A 19,955-nucleotide genomic window follows, 5' to 3' on the forward strand; every position below is an offset into this window, starting at 1 on the left:
CAGTAACTAACTTTGGCATGGCCTCATCCAGTTCCATGGCTTCAAATACCTTGTATTATTATACATTCTGTAAAATGCTATGACCCTTACCTCTCCAACCTTTATTTCTCCCTTGAACTCCAGACTCGTATATCCCCTCATGTAGCCTTTATCTCCTGGATATCTAGTAGGCGTCTCAAACATTACATCACGGAAACAAAACCACTGATTTCTCTCTCTTTCCCTCTTCAAATCTGGCTCCCACGCATTTCTCATCTCTGCAAATTCAGCACAATCCACAGTAGTTATGTTCAAAACCGGGGAGTCATCTTTATTCCTCCCTTTCCTTCACAATTCACATCCAATTTAATAATTAGTGTTTGGAGAGATGCCTCTGGAATATATCTAGAATCTGACCACCTTTCAGTATCTCCACTGCTTGTCACTAGTGGTTTCCTATTTCTTTTAGACTGAAACCCACATGCCTTATCTTTAGCCTACAAACAAGCAATTTACAGTGGCTCGGATACCTGACTCTCACTGGTGGCCATTCTGTCACATAATAGCTGAGGCCTTCCTTACTTTCAGCATAGATGGCACGACTCCCACAGGCTGCCACAGAGGAAGAGCAGGAACTCATCTTGGAGTCTTAACTTCTTGGTTTCATTTTTCTAAAAATCAAAGGTATTGAGGTAAATTTTAATTAGCAGTAATCACGCCTCGGATAAACCTCATTGGGTATGATACTGCCACTGTGCAAAGCTTAAATGTTACATACAGTAAAACACACCATTTTAAAATAAACAGTTCAATGCATTTTGACAATGTATACATCCATGCAACGACTGTCAGAATCAAGAACTTTTCTATCATCCTTAGGTGTAAGAAAGTAAAAGTATGTAGGTACGTAAAGTAAATGAGAGCCTCTCCCCAACTCCATTATAGCTTTTTGCTAGAAGGAAACATTTCAGTGTATGTCCCACTAGGTGAGTTGTTCTCAACCTTGAGTATATTTCAGAATCACCTGGGAAGCTTGAAAATTTCCAATGCACAGGCAGCACTCTAGAGCAATTAAATCAGAATATCAGGATGGAACACACACGTCTGCATTTTTAAAGCTTCCAAGCTCAGGTAATGTTAACAACCATTATAATCTTGCAAATGTATTTTCAGTTCTTCCTTTTCTCCACCAAGTTACACCTACTCAATCTTCAAATCTCCCCTCAAAGTCACTTCCTCAGGGAACTCTTTTTCTGAACCCCTCTGCTACTGAAGAATCTCTTGTTGTAGTACATCTGCTTGTGCTTTTAGTAATGTCTATGTCCCCCACTAGACGGTAGCTTGCTGGGAATTAGCACATGCCCCACACATACCAACATATATAAATGAATGAATGAATGGATGAATGAGAGTAAATAGAGATGTTTGTATCATCACTTAGCGCAGGTTAAGGTGGATTTCAGTACACGTCCTGAGACAACTTGGGGATGCACGTGGCCCTTCCGTGGACCTTGCAGGAAAGACCCTCCCAGCGCCGGCGAGGGTGAGGCACCGCCCCCCACGGCACCAACGTGCGGGGCCTGCAGTGGCGGAGCTGGAAAAGCCCCGGCATCGCATCTTCGTTTCGGCGCGGCCGGCGCGGGGCGGCCTCCAGCCGAGAGGCGGCGCTGTGAGGAGGCAGCAGTTTCCGGCGCGCCTTTTCCTTTCTTCTGCCGCCGGCGCCAGCACGTCCTGTTTTCGTTGGCCGCACTCGGATTGCTGCTGCTGCCGCTGCTGCTGCCACTGCACCACTTAGTCCTCCTACTCGCCCAACAGGCGGAGGGCAGCACGGCCCTCTCCTTTGTACGTTTCTGCTGCGTGTCGTCCGGAAGGGCGCCGCTTTCCCGCGGCCGGCAGCATGGGCCGGGAGTCACGGTGAGGCGGCGCGGCGAGCGGGCCCCGGGCCAGCGGCTTCCTTGGAGTGGGGGGAGAGGCGGGAGTTGAGGGGGCCGCCGGACTAGGCCTGGCCCAGCCCCACGTGCGGCCAGCTCTACCCGACTCCACTGGAGGGGCTGGGGGACCCTGGTGAAGAAGTGGCTGTACTTGGGCTGGTGACTGGCGCGGGGTTCTGCCTCCGCACTGCCATCGGCCTGTTCGAGCCCCTAGAATAGTTCAGGATTGTGTTACTTTTTTTATATGTTGTTGGGGTCGGTATGCTAATCTTTATGTTTAGATTTAATATAGACTATAATTTTCCCCCCATACTGCTCTAGTATAAAATAGCAAACCTTCTACTTACAATTCTCTTTCCTTTACTCTCATCTGTGTCTCCATAGCGCCACATAGCATATTGCATATTTATTGTTTTGCTTGTCTGTCATCTCTTCCTTTACAGAATGCAAGCTACTTGGGCCCAAAGGCAGGAGCTTGATCTGTTTTGTTTACGGTCCTTGTTTCCCTTTCAAGACAGGTTTTCCCCCTCTGCAGGTGCTAAAGCAGAAAGGTTCATTCCCCTAATTTTAAAGAAGTTTATGTGTAAAAAGTCCTTTCAGTGTTTGCTGAGACTTATTTTTGAAAAATGTAATAAAATATAGTAGAAGCTGTTTGCCAAGCTTAATCTTTAATTTAACGTTGTAGCCACTATCGGAAGCGGTCAGCATCTCGGGGACGCTCTGGAAGTCGATCTAGAAGTCGCTCACCCTCAGACAAAAGAAGTAAACGTGGAGATGACAGACGATCTAGAAGCAGAGATAGAAGGAGAGAGAGATCTCGTAGCAGGGATAAAAGAAGATCTCGGTCAAGAGACAGGAAGCGTCTGAGGTAAGATATTAGTCTCCAAAGGACCCATGATAAATTGAGCCTTTTGAGCTAAATTGGGCTTCTTCAAAAGTGTGGTTTGGACTAGAATTTAGTGGTCCCTTTGCAGTCCCTCTGCTTTAACTTCAGCTTGTTTGATTAGGTCCAGAAGTGATTTGCCTAGAATAAAGACCCTCAAACATTATTTTAAGTTTGGAAACTTTAGGGTGTCTTTTCTGTAATCCAAAGAGAACCCTTGAACCCACCCTGAGATAGGTTAAAAAAAAAGAAGCAAAAGGTAAGGTAATATGCCATCAGGGGGATTCTATTCTAATTCTGTCCCAAGAGAGCTGACCACTGTGTTCAGAGCAGCCACTGAAGCCGACAGAAGGAAACAGGGCAGAGCCATCTCCAGTCCCTGCTTACTGTTTGAAACTATTTTAAAGAACTGTTTTAGATTTAAACCTAATTTTTATTTTACTTTTACTTGGTTACCTAGTTCTTGCACCAGTCAAGCAGCTATAACCTTTCTGGGGGAGAAAAATAGTCTTCAAATAATCCTCCCTCACCAAAAAAATTTGCTAATACAGTTTTTCATTAAAATAGGAAAGAAGTCAAAGTTGTACAGATGCTGTGAACTGATCACAGAAAGAACTTTGACTTTATTTTTTTCAAACATTGGAAGGAGAGATTGCAAAAGTATTATAAAACAGTAGTCAGGGAAAATACTGACCCTTGACAACGTGGGTAGTGCTAACTTACTCAATTTCATATTATGTGGTCCCAGGAACAGTTTTCATACTGTTCAGTTAAGTACTTTTAACAACTGAAATTGGTCACTTAAGATTTGTTCTTTGACTTTTTTGGTGTGAAAGTAGAATCACAAAATTTTAGGGCAAGAAGGATGTTGAGATTATCTCGTGAAGTGTCCATGTTTTATAGATGAGGAAACTGAGACCCAGAGTTGATCCGCTTTATGTCATGCCACTAGTTAGCAGGGTCAGGATTGATATTCTTGTCTCCTCATCTTCTTCTCCGATTGTTCCACAGCCCCATTTTGTCCGTGCTTATACTTAGGTTTAGGCTATCTTTGAAATTTAGATTTTCTACTATAAGCTGTGGATTTCAAATAGCTATCATTACACATTTGCTGTGTTTTTCAATAAACATCATTTTGAAGTTAGTGTCTTCATTTTTTTTCATTGACCGCTGGTAAGAATTGGTATTATTTGTTCCCTCTTTGGCTGGTTTGATAGTTAATTGAAATCTCTGCCTTTCATAATGTTGAAACGTGAGAAGCTTCTTTCAACATGGAACAGAACCATGATCTGAAATAATTCCCCTTGATCATAGAATTTATGAAAAGTGTCCGTCTTTCAGACGTTCCAGAAGTAGAGAGAGAGACAGAAGTCGAGAGCGGAGAAGATCTCGAAGTCGAGACAGGAGACGCTCTAGGAGCAGAAGCCGGGGCCGGCGATCCAGGTCCTCGAGTCCTGGCAACAAAAGCAAGAAAGCTGAAAACAGGTACTGTTACAATTGGGTGTATCTGCCACGCAGGGTGGGAACTGACTGTCTTCCATTCCTTCCATTTATTAAAAAAAAAAAAAAAATCTTTAAAAATAATTACTGAATTTGGCTCCTACCATGAACTGTTGGCTGAATTTTATTTTAATAGATTTTAAAACTTAGACAGTTCAATTGGAAAATACTAGATTTTGTTAGTTTTAACACTCATAATGCATTGTTCCATTACTTAATACCTATCGTTAATTGTCAGAAATATATTTTATAAACATCTCTGTAGGAACTATGTTTTTTCTTTTGAATTTATTTTTTTAGTATTTCTTACATTGACTGACAAATAACTTTAACTCTTGGTATATATTGCTGAATGGCTATTCTGGATGGGTGAACTTTGTGTAAATTAAATGTACGTTTCTATTTGAGATATTATTTATGTCTGCTAGAAATGTTTACTCTTTATATTTCTCTTGTCAGTGATTTGTTCTTTGCCTGTTGTTTTTAAAGTGGTGTCATAGGATTGTTGATATATCGACTTGTATCTATTTTCTGTCTAGTCTTCATATTAGTCATGGGTATTTTCCCCAGGTTGTTTATTTTACTTTATAAATTTTATTTTTATTTTACCAAGGTCAGTGTAAAATACCCATTGGGTATTTTACATGTTTATTCACTTTTCTGAATATATACGCATATATATATTCAGTCTAAACATAAAGATTAGCATACTAACTCCAACAACATATAAAAAAAGGTAGCAGTCATGAGCTAGTTGGACTTATTCTAGGAATGGAAGATTGGTTTAACATTAGAAAATCAGTAGTGTGTAATACTCTATATTAATAAGATTAAAGGAGAAAAATCATGGTTATTTTATTCAACATATATATTCATGTTTAGAAGTTCTTAGCAGGCATGAATAGAAAAGTGTTTGACAAAGTGATTATAAAATTTAAAATGCAAGGGACATAAACGCTCTTGAAGAACAAGTCACCAACACTTGTATAAAGTTACAGAAATTAAGATAGTGTAGTTTTAATGTAGGGATAGACAGATTAGTGGAGCCATATAGAGAGCCCAGAAACAGATCCACACACACACATATATATATATGGTTATTTCTTAAAAGACAGTGGTGACATTATGATCCGCGGGAAAAGGTTTTTTCAAATGGTGCCACAGACATTTGGTGTCTTAGAATGAAATCGGACTGCCTGCCTCATCCTGTGCACAAAAACCATTGCCGTGCAGATTAAAGACCAAATCAGATGGTGAAACTATAAACCTTTTACATGTTTATACTAGAGAATATCTTATTTACCTCTGGGTATTTTCTTCAAATCTGGAAGAATTCCTAAGGTACTTTAAAGAGCACTTATCATTAAGGGGAAAAAAAGATCGACTAATTTGATTGCATTAAAATTAAATTTTATTAATTTTAAGAAATCGTAAATAGGGTCAACAATACAAGCCTATTGGGATTTCAAATGTTACATGTAGAAATTATCTTGTAGAATATTAACGTCTTGGTATATTTCTTCATTTGTTAAATTTTACCTCTTCTCTTTAAATTTTATAATTTTTATAGGATATGTCCAGTTTTTGGAGGTGAATTTCCTAGTGTCTAATATTTGCAATTAGTGTCATGGCATTAATTTTTCATTATATTTTCACAGTGTTTATTAGTGGAATATAAAAATGCAGTTGACTCTTAGAAGTTTATTTCTTACTGAAACGTAAATTTTAAGTCCATAAAAGTATTTTAAAATGAATGTTTCCAAGCCCAAATAGATGATGTCTTTCTTTTTCTCTCTTTTTTGGTAGATCTAAGTCCAAAGAGAAAACAGATAGTGGGGAAAGTTCTAAAGAGAAGAAAAAAGACAAAGATGACAAGGAGGATGAAAAAGAAAAAGATGCTGGCGTATGTTTACTAAGATAAATAATCTTATAAAATAATAAGTTGTCCCCTGAGAAAGTTTTTTCCCAAAAAAAAGTTGTATATCTATACACATTATCTGTTTTTACTTACAAAATATGAACTTACCATAGACACCATTCTGTACCTTGCTTTTGTTCATGTTTAAATTATAAATTATTTTATCAATATATAAGGTCTTAAGAATAATAAGCAGCAGTATACCATCCACCTTAGAAAAAGATCACCTTGCTGTTTTTATTTGTTATATATTAGAGATCTTTCTGTAGCTGTATATATAGATAAAGCTCATTATTTTTAATGCCTGCATATGTTCTGTTGAAACAAGGTAGAAAGATCACCTTTGATGGATATTTAGATTGTTTCCAGTCTGCATTTATGAACAGTGGTGCATTAATCCTATACACATCCCTTTTGTGAATGTAGCTTAAGGTAAATTGGTATCAGTGAAATGGCTTTATCAGTAGGTATGTATATTAATATTTAACATTTTGATAAATAGTATCAAATTGCCCTCCCAAAAAGTTGTATATATTGACTTAAGATATAGATATACGAAAATGTCTGTTTCCATACTTACTTGCCAACATGAGATTTCAAAATTTAACTTTTACCAATATAATAGGAGGTAATTGGTATCTTGTTAGTTTGAGTTGCATGTCTTTAAATGAATGGTTTCAAATGCTATGAACACAATATAAATTCATATATACATAATGCATTTTAAGTTTATTTACTATTTGCACTTTTTTTGAATTGCCTACTCATATCTTTTGCCTATTTTAGAATACATTGTAGTGTTACTTCTTGTTTTATTCTGTGTTCTATTTTTTTAGTGTTTTTTATTTTTAAGGGACCTGCTTGCTGAGCCGGGTAGCTAGGAAAAGATACAGCAGGAGAAGTCTGAGCGGGGGTCTGGGTTCTGATCCAATTTTTTCTGTTGAATGACTTGATGACTTTGAGAAAAGCACATAAGCTTCCTGGAAAAAAAGAAAAGCACATAAGCTCATCTTTACAGAGGATGGAATTATTATAAAGAATATAAATTCAGGAGCAAAGCTTTTTTGTTTAAGAAATAAATTTATTTTTAAAATACATGCATCATATAACCGTATGATGAGCTGTTTGGGAAGTCAGAAATAATTCTCTATAATCCCAGGTGCTTAAAACACTATCATCATTACAATTTTGTAATACTTTCTTTGACTGTTTTTACATGTATATTGCCATTCGTATCTATAATGGTAACATGTAAACTTTTGATTTCTATAATGCTTAATCTTTAAGTCCCTGATTATTGTGAAAATGATTTGCTATCTCCTCTTAAGAGTATTATTAATAAATATTGATAAAGGCTTTAGATTGGCTGTTTCTAAGAAACTTAGACATAAAGGTTGGAAGACCAAAATTTCTTAGTCGTGTTGAAAAATTGGTTTTCATTGAGGCAATCTTGGAGGAGTTTTGAGGATTTAAAGTTGAGAATAACTAATAACTAGGGAACTTAGCTTGATCATTTAGTTTCTGCTTTGAGGAAGAAATGGAATTCATGTGTGCATATTGCTTGTAACTAAAAGATTAATTTATGGAGTTTGAAGTCTGTCTTCGTATTTTCTTAGTTGAAGCTATTTTTGTAATTTCATTTTGCTGGTATATTTGTGGATATAGTTAAAAGATGTGTGATCTTAATCTGGTCTAACTATAGGAGTTTGCACATACATCTATTTTTTTCCCCTTTTTTATACTTCGGAGAAATTATTTGAAATGTCACTTGGAGTAAAATTGTTAATCCTTGTTTTCCTCTCTGTTTTTTCTCCCCCAAGAACTTTGACCAAAATAAGCTAGAAGAAGAAATGAGAAAACGAAAAGAAAGAGTAGAAAAATGGCGAGAAGAGCAACGCAAAAAGGCCATGGAAAACATAGGGGAACTGAAAAAGGAAATTGAAGAGATGAAACAAGGGAAAAAATGGAGTTTAGAAGATGATGATGGTATATTCATTTGTTAGACTAATAGCCTAATAACAATTCATGTGTAGAATATTCAAGAATTATCAATAATATTTCTTATTGGGATTTTTAAGGCCCCTTTTTATTGTAGGAAAAAATATACATAACATAACGTTTACCATTTTAACTGTTTTTAAGTGAACAATTCAGTGGCATTAAGTACATTCACAGTGTTGTGCAACCATCACCACCATCCATTTCCAGAACTTTTTCTCATCATCCCAAACAGAAACTCTATACCCATTAAATAATAATTCCCCATCCTATGGTCGTCCCTCCCCCTCCAACCCCCCATCGCTGGTAACTTCTATTCTGCTTTCTTCCTCTATGAATTTGCTTATTTTAGATACTTCGTGAAAGTGGAATCACAAATATTTGTCCTTTTGTGTTTAGGTTATTTCCTTTTTAGCTTCTTTTTTTAGCTTATTTGTCCTTTTATGTTTAGCATAATGTCTTCAGGGTTCATCCGTGTTGTAGCATGTATTAGAATTCATTTCTTTTTATGGCTGAATAATATTCCATTGTATGCATATACCACATTTTATTTACCTATTCATCTGTGGTTGGATATATGGGTTGTTTATACCTTTTGGCTATTGTGCTGTGAATATTGGCTAATGTTGCTGTGAATATTGGTGTGGAAGGATCTGAGTCCCTGCTTTTAGTTCTTTTGGGTATATACCTAGGACTGGAATTGTTGGATTCATATGGGGGTTTTAAATGCCCCTTTTAATATTTATGTTAAAATTGTAGAGTAGTGTTTAGTAAGGATTACTGAGTTTAGACTGGAGAGTTGGGTGCTTATGAGCATAGTCAGTAAATAGCTTTTTAGTTTTTACTACAAGTAAGAATGTTAGTAATGAGGGTAAATTAAAGGCATGTTTTTCAGGTCTTTTCTCTGATTTTTTTTTTTTTTTTTTTTTTAATGACTTACAACAGAAACATTTCCCATATCTGATTTTGACTTTTGAAGTTTTAATAAAGAGGAGGAATGTGGAGTTTTATAAGAAAATGGAATTTTGCTCCATTTTCTGAGAAAATTTCTGTGAAATCACAGAATGCTCCAAAGTGGTTAAATAGATGAATTGGTTTGTATCTAACTGGTGATGATGTCTTATGTAAAAAAAGATAAGATTGTCTTGAATTAAGAATGTGTTATCTTTTTTCTGTTATCTTTCTTCTGTGGTTTAAAGAAAAGTAATTGAAAGAAAAATAAATTTAGCAAAGTTTTTAGTTCTGCTTCTAGTAGTGTAAGATTTAATACTGGACATCATTTTTTAGGCATAATTAACCTTTCCACCTCTTTTCAATTGAATAATTTATAATGTATTGTAATTTGTTTCTTGTATCATTATTATTTAAAACTAATACATGCTTGATTTAAAAACTTCAAAGTGTAAGTATTTGAACTGCATTGTGCCTGGGTTAATTGGAAAGGAGGGTGTTTGGATAGTGAGAAAAGATTAGAATGGTGGGGTGGGGTCTGATTGTGAAGTATTTTCTTTTGAAACATATACAAAGAAAATGTTTTCTAATATTTTAGATGATGAAGATGATCCTGGAGAAGCTGAAAAGGAAGGCAATGAAATGGAGGATGAGGAGTTAGATCCATTAGATGCTTACATGGAAGAAGTGAAAGAGGAAGTAAAAAAGTTTAATATGAGAAGTGTGAAAGGTGGTGGGGGAAATGAAAAGGTATGGAATTTTGTTTTAAAGGTTTATATTCCTAATTGGATAATTTGATTTCATTGTGCATTGACCTCTACTTACTTGCATGACTTTTTAATGTTTTTGTTTCCTCCCCCATCTCAGAAATGGCAATACCTTTTCTGAGTACCAGAAATGCTAGTGTATTTTAACTGTAAACGTTCTTTCAAAAGTCAACCTTACCATCATCATTTTTGTTCAGTAGCTTTGCTTACTTGTTGCTTTTTCAATAGGTCCTCTCCGAACTTCTCTAGCACTTCCATCTTTCATACTCCTATCCCTTTTACTCTAGTCTGTTTTTTAAAAACATCTATTACCTTTTGACAAATTATATAGTTTAGTTTTTTCTCATGTTTATTGTTTGTCCCTTTTCTAAAATAAAAGCTCAAGAGCAGTGACCTTTACCTATTTTGATTATTGATTTATCCTGAGCTCCCAGAACAGTGTCTGGCCTGTCAAATGAGTGAAAAGTACTGTTTAGTAGTATTTTTAAAATAAATTATATTGCATAATGTTATATAAAATTACATATTATACAATAAACTACATATATGTTAATGTATTATAAAATAATGTGATTGTATTACATTTTACAATTTAAACAAAGAGAAAGCAGACTTTTTGTGTGTTTGTTAATTAAGTTGCTACTAATAAGTTAATTTGAATTATAAATTGTGACAGTTATCATTGTGTGTCAGTTGGCATATAATTTGTGTTTCAACTTTGCAAAGTATTTTATATTTTTTATTTTAGAAGTCTGGGCCAACGGTCACAAAAGTTGTCACTGTTGTGACAACCAAAAAAGCAGTCGTAGATTCTGATAAGAAGAAAGGTGAGCTGATGGAGAATGACCAAGATGCCATGGAGGTAATTCTTCATTAATTTTGACTTTGTTCATGATACTACCCTAGAAGTATTTTTTTAGAACGCATTAATGCAGATGTGCTTTTCAGTTATGCAGACTACTATTAGGAGGAATTCTTGCTGTTCTCAACAGCTTTGTGTTTGAATATCCAGTAGGTAGAACATTCTGACATTTTGGATCTCTTGCTGTATGCCCCCTTTTTAATTCCCCTTGGCCTTCATCAGCTCATGTGAGACATAAAATAGGGAGAGAAGAAATGAAGTGACAGAATGAATTAAATTTCTTGTTAACATGCATTGTAAAGATTTCAGTAGCAAGAACTATAGCGAAACTTCATTAAAGCCATATTAGAATTATTCTTTGAACTTTATATTATCGTCACTTTCTGTAAGGGAAAAGAAAAAAAAACTAAGTTAAAAAATTCATGAAGTGAAAAAGTAAAAGTCAAGACATATTTTCTAGGAGAGGGTGATTTTAAAATCCAGGAATATTGCTTCCCATAAAGAGAAAATAGTAATGGATTTAACTCTTTGCTTTTTTCTTTTCTTTCTTTCTTTCTTTTTTTTTTTTTTTTTTTAATTATAGTATTCTTCAGAGGAGGAAGAAGTTGATCTTCAGACAGCCCTTACAGGGTATCAGACCAAACAGAGAAAGCTTCTAGAACCAGTAGATCATGGAAAAATTGAATATGAACCATTCAGGAAAAACTTTTATGTTGAAGTTCCAGAACTAGCAAAAATGTCTCAAGAGGGTAAAATTCTTTTATTCATTTATTGGTTATTAAGAGAACAGAGGAGAATACACTTCTCTTTGGGAGGAACATGCATAGGCATGTGAGTTGATGCTGGAGTAGGGCGAATTTGCCTGGAGAGGGACCTGGAAGGTGAGAAATCATTCTAGACAGTGGGAAAATAATCTGCAGAGATTCGGAGATGTGAGGAATCGGTGTGTTTTTGGAAGTATTCATACTAAAAAAATAAGTAAAAAGTAGTTTGGTTCACGTAGTTGATATTTTTTAGGGTTGAAAATATTCTTCATGTGAAGTTAGCAAATAAAATATTGTTAGCCTTTTCCTTCTGGGATTTGAGAGTTAGGAACCGATGTGAACCTGTGTAATGGTAGAATAAGGAAAATCTGGGCAACTCTTACTTGGAGAAGAAGTGGTTATGTTACTTGTCAATCATTGTTCTTTTATTGCTATTACAATTTAGGACAAAATAAAAGTCAAATTATAGAACTTGGGATACTTCTTTTTGTTCTCAGTTGGTTGCAACAGTAATTGCTTTAACTATCTCTCTGAGCTGTTTAATGGTTTCTCCTAAAGCTTTTCTATGAAATAATCTTTGGTAGCACAAAGAAAAAAAAAAAAGAAAAGAAAAAAGATTTGAAGATTGTTAACCTTACCATGCCTAATTGAAATGTAGAAAGCGCTAATATAACAACTATTAAGAATTTTTAATCTGAATTTTGTTTTGTAGAGGTGAATGTATTTCGGTTGGAAATGGAGGGCATTATTGTCAAGGGAAAAGGTTGCCCCAAACCAATTAAATCTTGGGTCCAGTGTGGAATTTCCATGAAGATCTTAAATTCTCTCAAAAAGTAAGTGGGTAGTAAATGTCCACATTTTTCAAAGTCTTGCTACTTTCACACAAATTTCTCCCTTGGTTACATTTTTACTCTAATAAAAAAACTTGTATATTTTTTCTTAAACAGTTTTATTGAGAAAATTTATATAATAACGTAAAATTTATCCTATTGGGTGTACAACCCAATGATTTTTTAGTGTATTCATGAAGTTATACACTTCTCACCATAATCTAGTTTTGGAATTTTCATTATCCCCGGAAGAGACCTATAACCATTAGTAGTCATTCTTCTCCCTTCTTCTTACCCTAGGTAACCACTACTCTATTGTCTATAGATTTGTCTATTCTGGACATTTCATATAAATGGAACATTTCATATTTACACTTATAAATATAAGTGTAGTCTTTTGTGACTGTTACTTGGCACAATATTTTCAAAGTTCATCAGTGATAAAGAATGTCTCAGTACTTTATTCCTTTTTGCCAAATAGTATTTCACTGTTTGGATATACCACATTTTGGAAAACCTTATTCTTCTGGAACTTTGAGAGCTCCAGAGATCTCAACCTTTACCTTGTCTTTTTTTGGTTTGCTTTTTAAGGCATGGCTATGAAAAGCCCACACCAATCCAAACCCAGGCGATTCCTGCTATAATGTCTGGACGAGATTTGATTGGTATTGCTAAGACAGGAAGCGGAAAGACCATTGCTTTTCTGTTGCCCATGTTTAGACACATCATGGATCAGAGGTCATTAGAAGAAGGAGAGGGGCCAATAGGTACAATTCCTTTCATTAAACTATTTTTACAGATAACAATTTTGTTGTCAGTTAATCAGAAAGACCTGATACTTTATATTGTTCTTATTATAACAATAAAGATGTCTTTATGTACATTTCCTCTATCAATTTGGCACTTTGGGGCTGATTTCCCCTTACCAGCAGGTGGAGTGAGAATCTTCAGAGCTCTGGAGTGACATCTCAGAAGTACAAAAACAGCCTCTCCTGGCACAGCTCAATTTTTAAACTCTGACTCGGCAGGTAGACTCCTTGTGCATCTATCTATTTATGTTGAGGTTTGTTCTTATACCAGTATCAGTGGATCTATAAACTCAACATAGAGGATTGTAGGGAAATTTGTTTTCCGTTTTTTGGCCTTAAAAGGCTATAGTGCCAGCATTTCATTCAGGATTAGGTCTTCAGATTCAGATTTCGTCATTCATTTGGCAGAGATCTGTTCTGCAAAGTTGAATAGGGTTTTGGAAAGTTGTTGCCAGCTCCTCTCTTGGCAGTGGAGGGCACAGTATATTTCTCCTGTCTGTGCCCCTCAGACCAAGGTTGTTTCTGGAAGCAGTGGAATGGCTCATCAGCACAGTGAGTTGCTTGATTATCTTTGCTCTGTGATTCGCAGTTGAGAATGATTTGCATTCTTTTCAACCAAGTATTTTCTTGAAGGTTGAGTAGGCATTTAACTCTGATTTATCTTCCTATAGCATGTCCTTAAAGTCTACTTAAAAATTGTCCTTCACCACAGTCTCTACTATTATAAAGCTTTTGAAATAGGGTTTTCAGAGGTGCAGAAAACAAAACAAAAATTAGACTAAGAGATCTAAACTGTATTGCAGAGGTTAAATTTAACACTTTAAAGCATAGTCTCAAGAATTTTGGTGGTTAGGCTTTTGACATATTTATCTTTTCAGCTGTCATCATGACTCCAACTCGAGAACTGGCTTTACAGATTACTAAAGAATGTAAGAAGTTTTCGAAGACCTTGGGACTTAGAGTGGTCTGTGTTTATGGAGGAACAGGAATCAGTGAGCAGGTATTTATAAAAGGAATATCCAGCTTTTTAATTCTTTTTTTTTTTGAACTGGCAACCTTGGTGTTATGAGGACTGTGCTCTAACCAACTGAGCCAACTGGCTGCCCCCCAATTTTTTAATTATTTTCTTTTTTTAATTGGGGAATATTGGGGAACAGTGTGTTTCTCCAGGGCCCATCAGCTCAAAGCAATTGTCCTTCAATCTAATTGTGGAGGGCACAGCTCACTGGCCCACATGGGAATCGAACTGGCAACCTGCTCTGCTGTTCAGAGCTCACGCTCTAACCAACTGAGCCATCTGCCTGCCCCAGTTTTTTAATTCTTAAATTGAGTAATTTAATAATGTAAAAGTGACTTTTTGTTTTAATGTTTTGTATAGTGATTGCTTCTAAAATCTTAAAAAATATGAGGTATGAAAATAATAGTAAGAATGAATTATGTAAACGTCACATTTTGGAATTTTTGAGTCATTCTTGTACCTTTGCTTTCCTGTTCCTCTTTGTCTTTCTTTACTCAAGGAAGGCAGATATTTTTTTCCATTTTACGATAAGGAAATGTTCAAAAAGGTTAAGTAAATTGACTGAAGATAGGTTAACAAGATGTTGTTTGTCCTAGAGCCTAGGTCTTCTGATTCCTGGACCAGCATTTATTTTCTCTAATCCATGTGACATCTTTGAAAGGTGGAGATGAATGAAATGCATTAATTTCAGAGTTTCATCTGTATTGTTAAATAATTTTAGCAAGAATTGTTTAAACATACCTTCATTCACTCTCTTTAGTTTGACATATCTACAAGTGTCTTTTAAAGAGTGGTAGTCATTGGGTATTTTCCTTTAAGTAGAAGGAAAAAAACTGGGTTCTATGATCAAATAAGTTTTGGAAATGTTAGATTATACAAAGTTAAAACAGGTTTCTTTCTTGCAAGACTTCTTAGTCTTTAATAAGTGAATGTATATTGTGATGCTAGAAAAATGGGATAAATTAAATGGCATTTTCTAAACTTACTTCATCACAGAACCCTTTCTGAGGACTAGTGTTCTTAGGTTCTAGAATACACTTTGGGAATATGCTGCTGTTATCCCAATCCTATTTTAAACACTTGAACTTAGTTTTCTAAGTTTATCTTTGTCAATTTTTTTGACCACAGCCCAGAGTAAGAAATACGTTTGCAAAATAACCTGGTACATGCATGCATAATATTTTTATATAGAAGTCAAACAAAAGTTTTATGATGCCTAACCTATCCTAATATTTTTCATTCTCTTTCATTTTTAAAATGTTGGTTGTTACTTACTGATTTCGTAATTTACTAATGGAAACAACGCTCATTTTGCAAAACACTGATCCTATAATTGCTTCATTTATTGCTCTCACATTCTTTCTTGGTTTTGAGGGATTGTGTCAAATTAAAATTGGTAAAAATCTTTGGTTTTCATTGATTTTTTAAGTTACAGCACCATGTTGCCACTACGTATTCCTTTAGTAGTGCTCCAGCATTCCAAAGAATTAAGCAGGAAGCTTGGAGTCTTCTAATCAGATCTCACTGTCTTACTTTATGGAGCTGTGCAAGGACCCCGTGCAGTCAGTATTTTCAAATCTCTTTAAATAAGCACTACTGACAAATAGACTATAAAATTTCCTCTTTTTCATTAGATTGCTGAGCTGAAAAGAGGTGCTGAAATTATTGTTTGTACACCTGGTCGAATGATTGACATGTTAGCAGCTAACAGTGGTAAGTCTGGGGTACTTTTTTGTTTTCTTTTCTCCCTTTTAAAATTTTGTTCATTTTTGTTAAAGCAGATACAAGAAACCACCAAAGGGTTTCTACATTTCTTCTTAAAGCTGTAATATCTTAAGATTTGTATTGTAACAAGCTTGTTGTTGCAAGTGTTCATAATATTTTTGCATTTTAAATTAAAATTTCTTTTCAGAAGTAACTCCACCTGATCTTTTTAGTGCTTTACCTGGATTTTTAATCCACTTTTGGCCTAATTTTCCTTTTAATAAAGTGGGGAGATAATCTTTTTTTTATTGTAAAATTTAGACTTTCCACAGGTGCTGGTATTTTCTTATAGTACTGGATAAATTAAGATATTGCAGCTTCAAGAAATTTTATCTTTTGTAGTACTGCATATTTTTAGCTCAAATGTGTGCTTTGTTAAATTATTATTATCAAAACTGTTACTAAACTGTTGACATTATTTAACTTCTGTGGAGAAAGGCCCTTCAAGATTTATAGAACTGGGCTTCCGAGACTTAAACCATCAAAGGTAGGTAATTTAATGCTGTTCCCAACCTTGCAAAATTACATGGAGCTGCAAATGTTAGTATGGAATACTTAACTATCAGAAAACATTTATTTGGGCTTATTTCTATTTTTTGAAGAAAATACTTTCAAAGGTTTCCATTGTAGTAGTCAGTATATACATAATGGAGTATTAAAAACTATGAATAATGCATGTTTCTAATAGCATTCTGCTTGAATTTCTGTATTCATTTATTTCTAATTCTACATGAAGTTGGTAAAGTGACATCGAAATTGTTTAAGTAATTGTGCTTGTATAGCATATGAAAAATTTTGGGTTGAATATTGATGAAATAATCCCTTGTTTTTTCTCAATGCTGCATTAAGTCTCCTGAAACTCATCTTGATTAATTTTATCTTTTTCCCTTACCTGTCTTTTTGGTTTATATTTAATAACTGTACCTGTTTTTGCCAGGTGATTGATTCAACAGTTGGTAGAAATGCTTGTGTTAATTCTTTAGAAAGGGTTTCCTGTGTATATATTTAATTTTCACTGGCTAAGAAGCCTGTTGTATTTATTTAAACCTGTGGAAGTACTTAATAAAATTGGATTTGTATCTTTGTATAGAAAAATGTATCTACGTAATACATTTGGTACTTAGTTTTTGTGTAATGTTTTACCTAATGATGTTGCATAGCTTCTCATTAATGTTCTGACATGCCTAATTAGAAGTTTTTATGTATATGGAAGTAGGTTATTAAGTAATATAAAGAGGTTTTCTGCGTCTGAAGTAGTTAGCACTGGAACTTGCTTTCCACACATACGCTGTAATCTCTAATATGTTTTTTCCTAGGTGATGCTGTCAGATAATGGCTGATGTGGCTCGATGCTTCATCTCAGTCTTAGTTTTATGATGTGTTTTGGAGAGGGCTGTTTTCTGAATTTTACAGGTTCTTCAGGCCCTATGATGGTATGCAAGAGACGAGTTTGACAAACTAAAGGGCCTCATTATACCCATTGTCAGAAAGTATTTGCCATTAGATTAAGACATTATAGACCAAAATTTCTTTTCACTGTTTAAAGATACCTAACTTACCCCTCTGGTTAAGTCAGGCATTTTAGTTCCCTTTACAGTTTTTTAATGTTCTTGGTAGCCATAAAATGAATTGTGACTGATTTTTAGTTTTCTTTCTGTCTGTTTTTTCCCCTCATCTTAGGTCGGGTCACAAATCTTCGACGAGTGACGTATGTTGTTTTAGATGAAGCAGACAGAATGTTTGACATGGGTTTTGAACCACAGGTAATCATTAAATTCATTAGTGTTTTGTACTGTAAAATAGACCTTGTAGCTGCCATGAGATTGAAATATTTGTGTGGTTTCTGAAATTCTCACAATTCTGTTGTGTGATGATATAGCAGTTTGGGGCCATATGGAATTGAAATAGATATTTATGTTTTTACTTCCCCATAAAACTTATTCAGGAGTTACTTGTGCAGGCTTTCCTTAGCCATCTAAACCCATCATTGGTAAAAGTAGATTTGGAATGCTAATAATAGAAGCTTGAGCTTTTCATATTTTGTAGTTTTCTTGTACTTCCAAATAAATTGCTTTAATTCATGCCTTTATGAAACAATACAGAGGTCATGATCTAGATACACAGGTTGTTTATATTCTCCACATGGAAAAACTGAAGCCCAAAGCAACTGGCTAGCTTAGACTTTTATATTCCTCATACATACTATTTACTCAAATACAAAATTTCAGTGATGTAAATGTAGAGAAACACATGTTAAAAGGGGGTAGAAATTTTTCTTAACAAGAACAGTGTGAATTGAGTTGTTAATGTGCTGTGGATGCCCAAAACACTTTTGTTATTGCACGCTACAGTAGTAGAAATGAGGTGTTGGAAAGGGATAAGATTAAAGTCATGTTCATTCTTTTCAGTTATTCATGTATTCTCCAAAAATGTATTGCCTGTCATATAATAGTGCATGTACTGTGTTTAAAGGATTACATTCTAAATGACAGAGGAGCTCAAAAGAAAGTAAACAGGATTATGGTAACAGTTGAACCATGTGAGAAACAGTTAAAGGAGCGAGGAATATTTAGCTTGTAGTAGAGGACTTGATAATAGCATCCTTTAACACTTTGAAAAAAGTCTCTCTCTTGAAAGAAGCATTGAATTTATCCTTTGGGTCCGAAGGAGTAGAACTGGGACCCAGTGGGGAACATACAGGGAGCTTGGTCTGAGCGTAATTTGTAAAAGGACTAGATAAGCATTATTTGGAGATGGAACAGGTTACTTTGTGGGTGGGGGCAGATACTGAATATGCTCTATAGTTGTGTTTGAATAGAGGGAAGGGGTCCATTATGTGGAAAGAGTAGAGGGAATTTTAAGAATCAGATGGAAGGTGGAACTAGGTGCCCTTTAATGTCCTCCCAGTCATGGGAAATCTTAGATTTTATGATAATGCTTAAGGTAGGTACAGAGCCTACTTACACCTCTATATAGGTCTGATAGGGCCTCTCTGATAAGTCAGTTAAGTTTTTCCAGAATGAGGTCAAAACATTTCCTATTGATAACCAAGTGTGAATCATCGCTTGCCCTAAGTACATGCATCTACATAATACATGAGTACACGAGGGAGAAATACTCAGTAATTTATTAATCACTGAAAACCTGTTGAAGAAATTGTAGATTAATGATTATTTTGTGAGCTATAGAGGCGATTAGAAAAATGCTGGGTGTGAGTTCAGTGCCATGGAGCACTATTTTTTTTTTTTAAACTTTTTAATTTATTTCAAGTGTGTTTTTCCAGGACCCATCAGCTCCAAGTCAAGTAGTTGTTTCAATCTAGTTGCGGAGGGCACAGCTCACAATGGCCCATGTGGGGATCGAACTGGCAACCTTGTTAAGAGCACCACGCTCTAACCAACTGAGCTAACCGGCCGCCCCAATGGAGCACTATTTATAGATGTTTAGCAAGTAAAGGCACTCCCATGTGAAGCCAATCTACACACTTTTATCTCGAGAAAAGTTTGCAGGCAGCATTATTCCTCCAGATTTTCTAAACTCTAAGCTTTCAACTTTTCTATTGAATTTTTGGATTCTGCTTTTATAGTGTTGATTTCTAAAATGTGTTTTCTTTCCTCTGAATATTAATTTTAAGTGGCATCCTGTTCTTGTTTCATAGATGCAGAAATTTCATAAGTTTCTCTGCATACTGATAGTAGTTTCTTAAAATTTTCATCTCCTTGCAGAGTCTGTTTTCTCCATGTTTCTTTTTTCTTTTTGTGTATACCAGTGAATTTGAAAGCTTTAAACAGACTCAAGGATGAGAATGCTAAAATAGTCTTACATTTATTAAAGAAATCAAGGAAAACACTAGTTCCTATTTTTCACTAGCAAGTTCTACCAGGCATTCAAGGAATGAATAATTATATTCCTAGTCATACCTTATTTCAAAGTATAAAAAAGAGGGAATACTCACCAATTTATAAGATCATTGTAATCTTT

The 19,955-nt window shown here is 35.1% G+C and overlaps 1 protein-coding gene and 1 pseudogene across 2 annotated transcripts in view; one reads left to right on the forward strand and one right to left on the reverse strand.

The window, feature by feature from the left end:
• Nucleotides 1-613: 613 nt before the first annotated feature.
• Nucleotides 614-743, reverse strand: LOC117017136 (uncharacterized; annotated as a pseudogene).
• Nucleotides 744-1,741: 998 nt separating this feature from the next.
• DDX46 (DEAD-box helicase 46) overlaps nt 1,742-19,955 on the forward strand; it is a 38,739-nt gene continuing 20,525 nt past the window's right edge. The window contains exons 1-13 of one of the 2 annotated variants that reach the window (XM_033096555.1): nt 1,742-1,893; nt 2,596-2,778; nt 4,135-4,278; nt 6,100-6,196; nt 8,032-8,197; nt 9,759-9,910; nt 10,676-10,789; nt 11,373-11,538; nt 12,266-12,386; nt 12,975-13,150; nt 14,071-14,192; nt 15,845-15,923; nt 17,655-17,737. In XM_033096555.1, the coding sequence (XP_032952446.1) occupies nt 1,877-1,893; nt 2,596-2,778; nt 4,135-4,278; nt 6,100-6,196; nt 8,032-8,197; nt 9,759-9,910; nt 10,676-10,789; nt 11,373-11,538; nt 12,266-12,386; nt 12,975-13,150; nt 14,071-14,192; nt 15,845-15,923; nt 17,655-17,737 (1,620 nt within the window). In that variant the 5' untranslated portion in view covers nt 1,742-1,876. The remainder of the gene's footprint in view (nt 1,894-2,595; nt 2,779-4,134; nt 4,279-6,099; nt 6,197-8,031; nt 8,198-9,758; nt 9,911-10,675; nt 10,790-11,372; nt 11,539-12,265; nt 12,387-12,974; nt 13,151-14,070; nt 14,193-15,844; nt 15,924-17,654; nt 17,738-19,955) is intronic. The other variant, XM_033096557.1, reaches the window with a different exon arrangement.

The sequence above is a fragment of the Rhinolophus ferrumequinum genome, chromosome 24 (genome assembly GCF_004115265.2).
Source record: "Rhinolophus ferrumequinum isolate MPI-CBG mRhiFer1 chromosome 24, mRhiFer1_v1.p, whole genome shotgun sequence".
Lineage (NCBI taxonomy): Eukaryota > Metazoa > Chordata > Mammalia > Chiroptera > Rhinolophidae > Rhinolophus > Rhinolophus ferrumequinum.